The following is a 14168-nucleotide window of genomic DNA, read 5'->3' on the forward strand; positions in this document are numbered from 1 at the left end:
AACAAAGTTATAATTATAGTGAGATTCCTATATTAAATATAAATATATTAAATCTATATTTCTAGATATATTAAATCACTATTGAAAATTGATGTAAATTTTACAAAGGATTTTTATGTTTTTAACAGTTTATTTTTCAAATTTTTTGCCATTGGTACATATTAAATAGACTTATGGTTAATATATACCATTTCTGTATATGTTATGATTCCAACATATAATTATATGGGTTCTCTCTTGCTTCTCTCTCTCTCTCTTCTACCTGTCTTCACATATGTACCAAACAGGGCAAACACAGAAAAAGTAAACATATAAAAATCTTACAATTTTCAAGGAAGGTGATAAGAACATTTAATTTACCTTTCATAGTTCATATTTTCTGAATTTTATAACAGCATCAATCACTGATAAAATAGTGAAACATTACTTAAAAAAGAAATTGCTTTAAGAAAATAAGCAGGAAATTAAATATAAAAACAGGTATTAAAAGTAATTTAAGTACACAGTATCTTAATAAAAGTCAGCAGTTGGAGTAGAAATTACTATTCTAAGGTTTGAAGAGAAACCTAAATTAGCTTATGAATTACTATATTCAGAGAGGATATCAAACAGAATCTCAGTAATGTCACTGCAACACCGTCTGCAATAAATAAAAGTTTTAATTGTTCCTTGGGCATCTGGATATATAAGAAAGTTTTCAGAGTTGCTAAGTCAACTTTATTTAAGTTAAATTATGACCAGTAAGAGAAACATTTTAACTCATTTTATGTTTTTTAGAATATTTATATACAAATCCATCTTGTGATGTATTTCTTGTTTAGACTATTATTTCAAATTAATTCAACTAAAAATAATGACTATAATTTAGGATGATCATAGGATGTGACCTGGCATTGGTTCATTTTGTTAGTCCATTGGGAAATTTGAAGTCTAAATTTGTTTTCACAATTGCTACTTTTGTTTTGGCATCTTGAAGTCTTTCACAGGCATTTTTAAAGGCAATCATATCCATAACAAATTTTTCTTGACAGTGTCTTTTATATATTTCTTGAGACCTAAGAGGAGTAAAGAAGGTAACAGAATGACATACTTTTAAATTATTAAAACCACAGCAATCTATTAGACTGTTACTGATGATAATCAGATGTCTTCGAAATAGGTATATACAAGTGAGAAAGAAAGAACTCCATTTATATAAATGTTACATCATTAAATGATATTCATATTAGACTAATATTTATGTGACATACATATAAGCTATAATTTAAAGTTCCCACAAACTATGGCTTAGATTTCCAAACAGGCCTCTAAACCACCTTATGTCATCTCTTAAAATACATCTAGACTCACTAAATCCAAGCTAGCTACTTCTTCCACTCTGTTATGGACTGAATGTATTCCACCAAATTCATATGTCAAAGGCCTAACTCCCAGTGTCTTTGAATGTGACTATTTAGAAATAAGGTCTTTAAGAAGTAAGGCTAAATGACATTATATGGGTAGGTCTTAATCCAATATTACTGGTATACTTATAAGAAGACGAAGCAACACCAAAGATGTGGGTGTACAGAAGAAAGGCCATGGAAGGACACAGGGAGAAGTTGGCCATCTGCAAGCCAAGGAAAGAAGGCTCAGCAGAAACCACAACTGCTGACATTCTGTTCTTGGATTTCCAGCCTCCAGAACTGTGAGAAATAAATTTCTGTTTAAGCTACCCAGTCTGTGATATTTTGTTACGGCAGCCTAGTAGACTAATACTCTGCCAAACCAGGGAAATGTCACAGGTCTTAGGAAAATTTATTCATCAATGTTTACTTATTCAACAATTATGTATGTTAAGGCATCACACTAACCTTAGATGCTGGAAACATGAATATGACATGATATAACTTCCTGAAGCTTATAAAAATTTAAGAAAAATAAATGTATGTGAATGTATAAATGAGATGTTATGGTTCATAGTGAAAACATTATGTTTAACAAGTCAAAATGGGCAAAAATTGAGTAAAAAGTTGATAAATATAAACTAGAGAGCAAGGTGGGGGAGACAAGAAATGTTTAGAGTTAAAGTAACCTTTGAATTGAGTCTTGAAAGATGTGTATTTTCCAATCAGAAAGTGGAAGAGAATTTTGTTCAAGCTATTTTTATAGCATGAACATAGCCGAACAAAGATAGAGGGTAGCACAGCTCGGCATGCTCCAAGAACTGATATCTATCTAATTATCTGGGTCACACAGTCTGGGAGGGAAAACAGCAGAGTAGGTAGGCTAGAGAAACAAATTTAGGCCAGATCATAAAATATTTATGTGTAGGTATTACTAAGAAATCTGAACTTGAGGAAAGAAAGAGAGGCTTAAGTCTAAAAACCCTGCAGCTTATTGATGGTGTGATTTTGGACATGCCTTTCTGTCTCATTTTCTTCATTGTTAAGGAGATAATCTAATTCATAGGGTTAGTAAAGGACTAAGTGAGTTGATACATTAAAAGTTCTTAGGCGAATGCCTAACATTAAATAAGTCACTTTACTGGATGGATAACAGTGGTATACATCATAAAGAAATGTAGGTAGAGCAACAAGATGGGAAGAAAAATTATAGTTCTGATTGGAAATGGTGAGCTTTAAGAGCCTAGTTATTCATTTGATGATGCCCAAAGTGTTGACTCTAGATAAGCGATGGGTTATAGTTAAGAGTACAGGTAGTAAAGCCATTCTGCTTGGCTCTGAAATGTATTGATGGTGTGATTTTAGATAGGTGACTTAAGTGCTCTCTGTATCATTTTTTTCATCTCTATCAAGAAGACATTTCTACTCACAGGGTTTAGTAGGAAGTAATGAACTAACATATTTGAAATCCTTAAAGGAGTGCCTAGCATTTAATAATCATTTTAGTAGCAGCTAAAAGTTAGCTACTAGCACTATAAACCTAGAACTCAGGAGAATAGTTATGTCTGGACACACAGCAGAGTGGAAATCACAGCAAAGGGACCTTGTACATATAATAAACGGTACTAATTAAGTCAAGAAATATACTAAAATAGCCCTCCTACAGATAAACATTGTAAACTGCAAACAAAATGTAAGTGAAAGAAATATTTAAAAGGATTAAAGAATGTGAAATACGAAATAATCAATTATATTATTATATCCATGTATACCAGTGTCAAACAGTTGGTAAATAAAATCAAGAAAGGAAGTCCACTTACATTGTGATCAGAAAAGCATAAAATATTTAGACATAAATGTAATAAAAGACAGGAAAGGCCTGCACCTAAAAATTATAAAATATTGCCAAAAGAAATTTAAAAAGGTCTAAATTAACGGAGGGTTATATCATCTCAAAGATTGGAAGATAATATTATCATGATGTCAGTTTTTCCCAAATGGATCTATAGATTAATAAAATTACAATTAATTTGCCAACAGCCTCTTCAATAGAAATGAGAAATGAACATTTACATTTGTTTTAAGTATATGTTACATTTAATTCAGATTTATTTTAAATGTATTAAATTTAAATGTTTTGTATTTATCAAAATTGAAATTTATATGAAAATGCAAAAGTCCTAGAACAATCAACGTAATCTTGAGAAAACGGAACAAAGTTGGAATCTCTATTTTCCATCCTGCTTAACAATTTACTCATAAATGTATTGGCTTACAACAACCACCTTATAAAATTTCTTAGTTTCCTTAGGTTAAGAGTCCATGCACATTGTGGATAGTTAGGTTTTCTGCTTAGTTCTTACAAGGCTGAAATCAAGGTGTCAGCCAGAGCAGTGGTTCTCATTCATGTCCTCATTCAGCATCAGTGGTTGTTGTCAGACTTAATTTGGTTCTCACTCATTCCCTGTGCTTCCCTCTATTTTTAAGTCAGCAATATCATATAAAATCCTTCTCATACTTTGAATCTGATGTTCTCTCTTGTCTCCGTATTTGAAAGTCTCATGTGATACACTGGGCCAATCTGGATAATCCAGAATAATCATCTTATGTTAAGGTTAATTAAACAATATCCTTAATTACATTACATGCAAAGTCCCTTTACCAACACATTCACAGGTGTGCTATCTCATTATATTCATAGTCCTGGGAATCACAGGAGGACATATTCTCTACCTTCTTGGGAGTCATAATTCTGACTAACACAGCAGCCTTACATTACTTGATTGTAAAGATTAGAATTGTAAGTAGAGAGATTATTAGCTTTTACCAGAAAAATGGAAACCTAATCATGAGACAGCAGAAAAGGAAGTTGCAGTAAATATAAAATATATAGAATTTTATAAATACGGATATAGGAAGTTGAATGAATTAAAGCTTGAAGACCTAAAATTTCTTCGGGGAATAGATAAAGTATCTTGTTGAGAAGGAGAGACCTTAAGTGGTGTTTGAATAGAAAGCTGTATTGTTGGTGAAGGTTTTAAATGGCTCTTGTAGGTAACAGGAGAAAGAGCAAGCAACCGTGGAAGCAGCCAAAGTTGGAGACCATAAAATTAATATTGTCATAAATCTGTATTTTATCTGAATACAGGAAATGAAGATATATAGTTGGATTATTCCAAGGTAAGGATTGTGAGGAACATTTTAGCATAATTGAGGCAATGAAATGAAAGAACTTTAGAGACACTGGACAAAATGGACAAAATAACGATTGAATCAAAGAACCCTGGAGCCTACACCTGAAATGAAAATAAGTGTATGAAGGAGGTAATTTGAAGGATGGGTGTCACCATATATTTGGAGAATATGTGTGATGGAAGTAAAGAAAGGAGTTGAAAAGATAGATTTTGGTTATAAATAAATACATAGGAGTTGAATATTTAAGAAATGGGGCAATTCCAAGTGATAAGAGGGTTTTTATTTGTGTCTATGGAAATTAGTTTATTAATGTTAGATAGGATAAAGATTGTTGGTGTCCAAAAATGCTGATATTAGGCAATTGGGAGAGTTGTTCTTATGACTTTGGAAGTTAACAATTATTATGGCAGAAATTCGATGGAGAATAAAAGCTTCCATAAGTCAAAATGATGCAAAGACCATAGCAAATTAAGAAAGTAGTATGGGAGGTCAATTGATTACCATACAAGGACAAGTTGAAGATGATGTAATTGAATAACCACTTTATTTTCTAGCTCTTCCACGGTCAGTGATTCCCTACTTCAAGACACCCTGCTGTCCTGCCTTGAACAGTATTATCACTTTCTCAGAGTATCGACAAGAATATCTTAGAGAATCCATGAATAGCTTTTATCTGATACATAGGTTCTTTCATTTCAAAGTCTATCTTTAATTAATGCTTAAATACTCCTGTGGGTATTTTATCAACTTTCTAAATTAGAGCTTTATGGTTCCCCTTTTTTCTTTTATTCTTTCTCATTCCACATAGCAGGATTAGGGAACTACATTTTCAGTAATGACTTCACTAGTTATTGAAATTTATCAGAATGCTTTTAAGTCAAAAGAAAAATAATCATCAGCAGAAAAAGTACCAGAATTGAAAAATTTCAGAAATCTCTAGTTAGATTCACTTTTTGATCACAGTTCCATTCAGTATATTGCTACCTAATCTTTATTTGAAAAATTTTAGAGTAAAATTTGAAGATGTCTGCTGGCATATACTACTCATATAACCAAAACATTGCTGTATTCTTATGTGCTCTAAAGGTTAATACTTTTCAGTAGCTTATGGGAGAAGACAATTTAGTTAACATACATTAGGATGCTTGTTTGAGTCTGTATTCTTTAAAAATTAATTATGGACAGACATTTAATTTACTATGAAAAAACTAAGCTGATTAAATTAGACTGATTTGGGCTAGATTTGTGTTTCAGTATATTATACTAACCTTCATTTCTTTTCCAAAATACTTGGCAAATAAGTTACAGAAAATAACTACTAAATAAGAAAATATTTCCAAAGATCACACACACATGCCACACACAAAATGTAAACTAAAGAAAATGATTTTAAATTTGGAAGGAGAAGTATACAATATTTTTCATACTTAATAAAATATTATGTAAAACACATCAGTAAATAGCTTAAATTGCTTATAAGTAGGAAAAGGCAAATGCTTTTCCTTATTTAAAACTCCTTTCTGGCACAGGCTTATAAAAATGGTGGTATTTAAAAATTTAAATAAAATAAGCAGTTCTGAAGATCTCTAAGTGTTTCCATACAAGCCTTAAATATGTATATACATAGTTTGGCCATCTGAAATACCACTAGGATAAAACTGTGGCTGATCAGCTTCAATCTAATATCTGAAGAAAAATCTGTGAAAGACTTAGAAAGGGTAAAAAATAAATTACTAGGGGTCCTGCCTAGTACACTCCTCAGAATTATCTGCGCCTTTCAACCTCCTTGAACAATTTGACAAGTCTAAGAATAACTGTGACCAATGCAAATGATTCTTGTTTATAGAAATATAAAGAATTTTTCTAGCTAAGTTACATTTGATTATTGCCCAGTGGATAGTGACTAGTTTTGCACCTGTGAATTTATTTTAGTTAGCATTTTTGATTGCCAATATAGATATAGGAATAGAAATAAATATAGACATAGATAAAGAATGGATATAAATATAGATAAATGCTCTTTGAATTATCATAACTGATTTATTCTTTAATGAGTTAAATGATATCTTTGGCATGTGCTTATTTTATATTTGTATGGGTCAGGGTATGTTCTTAAAAATGTTCTTTAGCAATTAATAAAATTTAAATTTACTAACTGTAAGTTAAAGTTTTTGGGTCAACATTAATTTTCAGAGCTTCTACTTTACCAAATCTAGTTTAAATTTTTAAAATCTTCACTACAAAACAATTTATATTTTTTGCATTTGTTCAAGAAAGCTTTGTCCAAAGTGTGTCCTAAGATTTATTTTCTGAAATATTTCTTAAAAAGTAAGTTTTATGATAAAATACATGTGTAAAATTCAATATATCCTTCTGGTAGGAATCCTAATGGTCTTCACTGTACAACTGTCTACTGAGACATAGAGGCTGTTCTTAATCAAGTTGATGTTTCTCAAGCAATCACACCTTCAACTAATCTTCATAAACCTTCTGCTACAGGTGCAGGAATATTCACTATCTCCTTGCTCTCCCCTAGCTTTACCTATTCTGAACGTTCCAACTTTGCTCATCCTCTTCTCCTTGCCTCACGTCTCTACTGTAATGGTTTATAATAGTTTCCCCTTGTCTCTCTGCTTTTCCAATTTGAGTCAACAATTGTACTTCTCCTACTTCTATTTTTTGTAATAATTGAAATGTATGCTTATGCTTGCCACTAGACTGTGAGTTCTCAAACGATCAAGAATATCTTACTCATCTTTGGATGGCAAGGCAGGGGAGAACTGAAGTGAAATAACACTCTGGTTTAGTTAAGGCTTCTCTTTGAAGGCTTGGATTTTGGAGTAGCAAAAAATGCTATCCCAAAATACGGCACATTGGCACACTAAGTATTTTAAGCTGAAAGAAACTGACAAACTTGCAGAAGCAGAAAGATTGCTCTGAACTTCTGCCTCCTCTCTTTTAAACACTGTGACAAGTGCCATGCTTTCAACTAGGAAGGAAGGAATATTACATAGAAAAGCCAAGAAGAATCTGAGCAAACAGGCCTTGCTTGGTACCTCATCCCCAGTTCATTACCATTAGGTCATGCTCCCTTTTTTTGGTCCAATCAGACTTCTACACAATTATCTATTTGTCATCAAACCTAAGCATAAAAACAGTTTTCCCTGGGTCTTCATTTTAGAAAGCTTCCAGGTCACATAAAATTTTGATGAGATAAATTTGGTATGCCTTTTTATTTATATTTATATTTATTTATTTATTTATTTATTGAATGGTATGCCTTTTTCTTGCTAAACTATCTTTGTTACAGAAGTGTCAGATATAAACCTATTTAAGTACTTGAAACTGTAATTGTCTATTTGTAGTTTTTGTGTTATTGCTGGTATGATTATGTAACTCTGTTAATCTCATTGCTTTTTGCCGTATTTCCCACCTCAATTTTCAGTTTCTTGGGCCAAACGATCTTTATATGCCTACATCAACTGTAAGATAATTCTTCAAGAGCTAGAAGTGAAATAGTAGTTGAATGATTTGAACTGAAGATAAATACTACCTAGTAGAAGCACCAATGATCACAGAGGGATAGAAAAAAAAAAAAGTGCAGGACAAATTCACTGCCATGAATTAAAACACTTGTACTAAAAAGTTTACTTAGCATAATGATTAGTGAATCTACTTTCATAACTTGGCTAATTATATTTTTAGTCTAAATTTAATATAATTCTGATTATATATCTTCATTGTAAAAGCATTTAGAAAAAATATGCATTGTTTCTTATTCTAAATGGCTTAAATTTTAAGTACAAATTCATGAAAACACTCTTCTCGGTGGTTGTTACATAACTTAAATGAGTTTCTATAAAGCCATTACCAACTGAAATTCTCACCTATTTTCCTCAATAAATATGTGTTAAATAAATTTGTTAACCAGGTGCTATACTGGGCACTGAAATAGAAAGATGGAGCAAATTGGTTGTTATCTTGAGGGGGTGGGGCTAAAATGACTGACCAGAAGCAGCGGTGATTGGAGACTCTCATCAAAAAGAATCATAACTGCCTTCAAATCCTGCACCAGCAACTGAAGTGTCCAGGTTCTCCATCAGAACTGACTAGGCCGGGTGAAGTGGCTCACACCTATAATTCCAGCAATTTGGGAGGCTGAGGGGGATGGATTACCTAAAGTCAGGAGTTTGAGACCAGCCTGGCCAACGTGGTGTAACCCTGTCTCTACTACAAATACAAAAATTAGCTTGTTGTAGTGGCAGATGCCTGTAATCCCAGCTACTCAGGAGGCTGAGGCAGAAGAATCGTTTGAGAGGCAGAGGTTGCAGTGAGCCAAGATTGTGTCATTGTACTCCAGCTTGGGCAACAACAGTACAAATCTGTCTCCCCCAAATTTAAATACATAAAATAAAAAAGAACTGACTAGGCAGTTGACATGCCCCACAGAGCACAAAGAGGAAAGAAGAGCAGTGTGGTATGGTGGCCCACCTAAGAGCCACATGGGGCAGGGGAGCCCCCACACCCCAATCAAGGGAGGCGGGGAATAAGTGTGATATCCAGGCTAGGAAACCATGCTTTTTCCATGAAACTGAGCAACCCACAGATTGGAAGATACCCCCCATGAACCCATGCACTAGGGCCTAGGATCCCAACCACATAGCCATGCAGATTCTCAACTAGAATCTGCATAAGCCTGGTGAGACCCTGGGAAGGGGCAACCAGCACCAAAGCTGTGGCTGCCTGTTGTCTGAGGCTCCTGAGGTCCTTGCAGGAGGGGCATCAGCCAACACTGTGACTGATATCTGGTTAACACATTAAGGGGCAGATATAGGGCAGGAGCCATCTATAGCTCCAGGATGCACTTTTCCCCTGCTGGAGCCAGAGAGGCTGGATGGCTTGGTCCCAAGAGGTATCCCCCACAGCCCAACATACTGGCTGTGGCAGACTGTGGCCAGAGTGCCTCTTCAGGCCTGACCCCGACCCATCCCTCTGCACTGGGTGGGGCCTCCCTGCAGGTATCCCAACAACTCCAGCCAAGGGCTCAGGGACAGAAGTCTGATCTCCCTGGGCCTGAGCCCTTAAGGGTTGGGGTGGCCACAGTCTCTGCAGACCAGCAGAATTAGTCTTTCCTCCTGGTAGTTCTGAGGAATCTGGGCATCCCAGAAAAGTGGGTTTCCCCCTAGCAAATCGTACTCCTTTCAAGAAGAGACAGTCAAAGTGCTTCATTAAATGGGTCTTGCTCCCTGTGCCATCCAACTGGTGAGACCCTTCAACACTGTCAGACACCTTATACAGGAACATTCCTATTGGCATCAGGTAGGTGCCCCTTGAGGTTAGAGATCCCAGAAGAAGAAGCAGGCACCCATCTTTGCTGTTCTCCAACCTCCTCAAGTGACAGCTGCAGGTGCAGGAGTGAACCAGAGGAACAGGGCTTGAAGTGAACTTCCACTATACCTTAGCAGGCCTCCAGAAGAGGGACCTGATCAAACAGAAAGCAACAGCAATAGCATCATCAAAAACAAACAGAAAGCAAAAGCAATAGCATCATCAAAAAAGAAGTCCCAACACAAACCTCATCCAAGGGCCAGCAGCCTCAAACATCTAAACTAAATAAACTCATGAGGATGAGAAATAATCCATGAAAAAAAGCACTGAAAAGCCAAAAGGCCAGAGGTCCTCTTCCAAATGGTAGCAATGCTTCTACAGCAAGGGTGCAGAACTGGTCAGAGGATGAGATGGACAAATTGACAGAAGTAGGCTTTAGAAGGTGAGTAATAACAAATCCACTGAGCTAAACAAGCATGGCATGGGCTAACCCAATGCAAAGAAGTTAAGAACCTTGATAAAAGGCTAGAGAAGCTGCTAACTAGAATAACCAGTTTAGAGAGGAACATAAATGACCTGATAGAGCTAAAACACAGAACAAGAACTTTGTGAATCATACCCAAGTATCTGTAGCTGATATTTGTGGAAGAAAGGATATCAGAGTGGAATATAAGACTAAGTGGAAGAAAGGATATCAGAATTTGAAGACCACCTTGCTTAAATAAGTCATGAAGATAAGATTAGAGAAAACAGAATAAAAAGGAATGAACAAAACCTCCCAGAAATATGAGACTATGTAAAAATACTGAACCTATGACTGATTGGAGTACCTGAAGGAGATGGGGAGAATGGAACCAAGCTGGAAAACACACTTCAGGATATTATCCAGGAGAACTTCCCCAACCTAGCAAGAAAAGCCAACATTCAAATTCAGGAAGTACAGAGAACACTACTGAGATACTAAATGAGAGGATCAACCCCAACACACATAATCATCAGATTCTCCAAGGTTGAAATGAAGAAAAAACTGTTAAGGGCAGCCAGAGAGAAAAACCAGGTCACCTACAAAGGGAAGCACATCAGACTGACAGTGGACCTTTCAGTAGAAACCTTGTAAGCCAGAACAGAGAGGGGCCTAATATTCAACATGCTTAAAGAAAAAAGTTTTCAACCCATAATTTCATATCCAGCCAAACTAAGATTCATAAGTGAAGGAGAAATAAAATCCTTTCCAGACAAGCAAATGCTAAGGGATTTCATCACCACAAGGCCTGCCTTGCAAGAGCTCCTGAAGGAAGCTCTAACATGAAAAGAAGAAACTGGTACCAACCACTGCAAAAAACACCAAAATATAATGACCAATGACACTATGAAGAAACTGTACCAACTAGAATGCAAAATAAACAGATAGCATCATGATGACAGGATAAAACTTACATATATGATATTAATCTGAAATGTAAATGGGCTAAATGCCCCAATTAAAAGACACAGACTGGCAAATTGGATAGTCAAGACCCATAGGTGTGATGTATTCAGGAGACACACATGTGCAAAGATACACATTAGCTCAAAATAAAGAGATGGTGAAAAATTTACCAAGCAAATGGAAAGAGAGGGGAAAAAAAGCAGGGGTTCTTAGAGACCTACAAAGAGACTTAGTCTTTCACACAATAATAGTGGGAGACTTTAATACCTTAATATCAATATTAGACTGATCAACAAGACATAAAATTAACAAGGATATTCAGGACTTGAATACAGCTCTGGATCAAGCGGACCTAATAGACATCTACAGAACTTTCCACCCCAAATCAACATAATACGCATTATTCTCAGTGCCACATGGTACTTATTTTAAAACTGACCACATAATTAGAAGTAAAACACTCCTAGGCAAATGCAAAAGAACTGAAATCACCACAGTCTCTCATACCACAGTGCAATCAAATTAGAATTCAGGATTAGGACTCTTACTCAAAACCACACAATTACATGGAAATTTAACAACATGCTCCTGAATGGTTCCTGGGTAAATAATGAGATTAAGACACAAATCAAGATGTTATTGGAAATCAATGAGAACAAAAAGACAATATACAAGAATCTCTAGGATGTGGCTAAAGCAATGTTAAGAGGGAAATTTAAGCATTAAATGCCCACATTGGAAAGCTGGGAAGATCTCAAATCAACACCCTAGCATCACAATTAAAACAGATAGAGGCCAGGAGTGGTGGCTCATACCTGTAATCACAGCACTTTGGGAGACCAAGATAGGTGGATCATCTGAGGTCAGGAGTTTGAGACCAGCCTGACTTACATGGTGAAACCCCATCTATACTAAAAATACAAAAAAAAAAAAAAAAAATTAGCTGGGCATGGTGGTGCAAGCCTGTAATTCTAGCTACTTGGGAGGCTGAGGCAGGAGCATTGCTTAAACCTGGGTGGCAGAGGTTGCAGTGAGCCAAGATCATGCCATGGCACTCCAACCTGGACTACAAGAGTAAAAATCCATTCAATAAACAAGCCAAAAAAAAAAAATACAAGAGCAAACAAATCCAAAAGCTAGCAGAAGGCAAGAAATAACTAAGATCAGCACAGAACTAAGGAGACAGAGACACCAAAAACCCTCCAAAAAATCAGTGAATCCAAGAGATATTTTTTTTTTAGATTAACAAAATAGAGTGCTAGCTGGACTAATAAAGAAGAAAAGAGAGAAGAATCTAATAGACACAACAAAAAATGATAAAGTAGATGTCACCACTGATCCCACAGAAATACAACTACAGTAAGAGAATACTATAAACAAGTCTATGCAAATGAACTACAAAATCTAGAAGAAATGGAAAAATTCCTAGACACATATACCCTCACAAGACAACCAGGAAGAATTCAAATCAAGATTATGAAAATGGCCATACTGCCCAAAGTAATTTATATATTCAATGCTTTTCCATCAAACTACCATTGACATTCTTCATTGAATTAAAAAAAAAAAACAAAAAAAACTACCTTAAATTTCATATGGAACCAAAAAAAGAGCCCATACAGCCAAGACAAGCCTAAGCAAAAGAACAAAGCTAGAGGCATCATGCTACCTGACTTCAAACTATACTACAAGGCAACAGAAACCAAAACGGCATGTTACTGGTACCAAAAGAGACATATAGAACAATGATACATAACAGAGACCTCAGAAATAACACCACACATCTACAACTACAACCATCTGCTCTTCGACAAACCTGACAAAAACAAGTAATGGGGAAAGGATACCGTATTTAAGAAATGGTTCTGGGAAAATTGGCTAGCCACATGCAGAAAACTGAAACTGGACCCCTTCCTATGTCTTATACAAATTAACTGAACATGGATTAAAGACTTAAATGTAAAACTCAAAAGCATAAAAACTGTAGAAGAAAACCTAGGCAATACCATTCAGGACATAGGCCTGGGCAAAGACTTCATGATTAAAACACCAAAAGTAATCATATCAAAAGCCAAAATTGACAAATGTGATCTAATTAAACTAAAGAGTTTCTGCAGAGCAAAAGAAATGAGCATCAGGGAGAACAGGCAACCTACAGAAATAGAGAAAATTTTTGCAATCTATCCATCTGACAAAGGTCTAATATCCAGAATCTACAAGGAATTTAAACAAATTTACAAGAAACAAAAAACAACCCCATCAAAAAGTGGACAAAGGATGTGAACAGACACTTCTCAAAAGAAGATATTTATGCAGCCAACAAACATGAAAAGGAAGGTCAGCATCACTGATCATTAGGGCAATGCAAATCAAAACCACAATGAGATAGCACGTCACTCCAGTCAGAATGGTGATTTTTAAAGTCAAGAAACAACAGATGCTGGCAAGGCTGTGGAGAAATAGGAACGCTTTTACACTGTTGATGGGAATGTAAGTTAGTTCAACTGTTGTGGAAGACAGTGAGGTGATTCCTCAAGTATTTAGAACCAGAAATACCATTTGACCATTTGACTCAGCAATTCCATTTCTGATTATATACCCAAAGAAATATAAATCATTCTACTATAAAAATACATGCATACATATGTTTATTGCAGCATTATTCACAATAGCAAAGACATGGAACTAACCCAAATGCCCATCAATGATAGATTGGATAAAGAAAATGTGGTATAAATATGCCATGAGATACTATGCAGCCATAAAAAGGAATGAAAACATGTCCTTTGCAGGGAGATGGATGAAGCTGGAAGCCATTATTCTCAGCAAAC

General features: G+C 35.3%; 1 protein-coding gene across 1 annotated transcript in view; it reads right to left on the bottom strand.

Moving 5' to 3' along the window:
• Window positions 1-463: 463 nt before the first annotated feature.
• Window positions 464-14168, bottom strand: part of LRRIQ3 (leucine rich repeats and IQ motif containing 3) — a 146905-nt gene continuing 133200 nt past the window's right edge. The window contains exon 8 of the mRNA XM_003921413.4: window positions 464-1055. Coding sequence (XP_003921462.1) covers window positions 899-1055 — 157 coding nt within the window. The 3' untranslated portion in view covers window positions 464-898. The remainder of the gene's footprint in view (window positions 1056-14168) is intronic.

The sequence above is a fragment of the Saimiri boliviensis genome, chromosome 11, assembly GCF_048565385.1.
Source record: "Saimiri boliviensis isolate mSaiBol1 chromosome 11, mSaiBol1.pri, whole genome shotgun sequence".
Taxonomy (NCBI): domain Eukaryota; kingdom Metazoa; phylum Chordata; class Mammalia; order Primates; family Cebidae; genus Saimiri; species Saimiri boliviensis.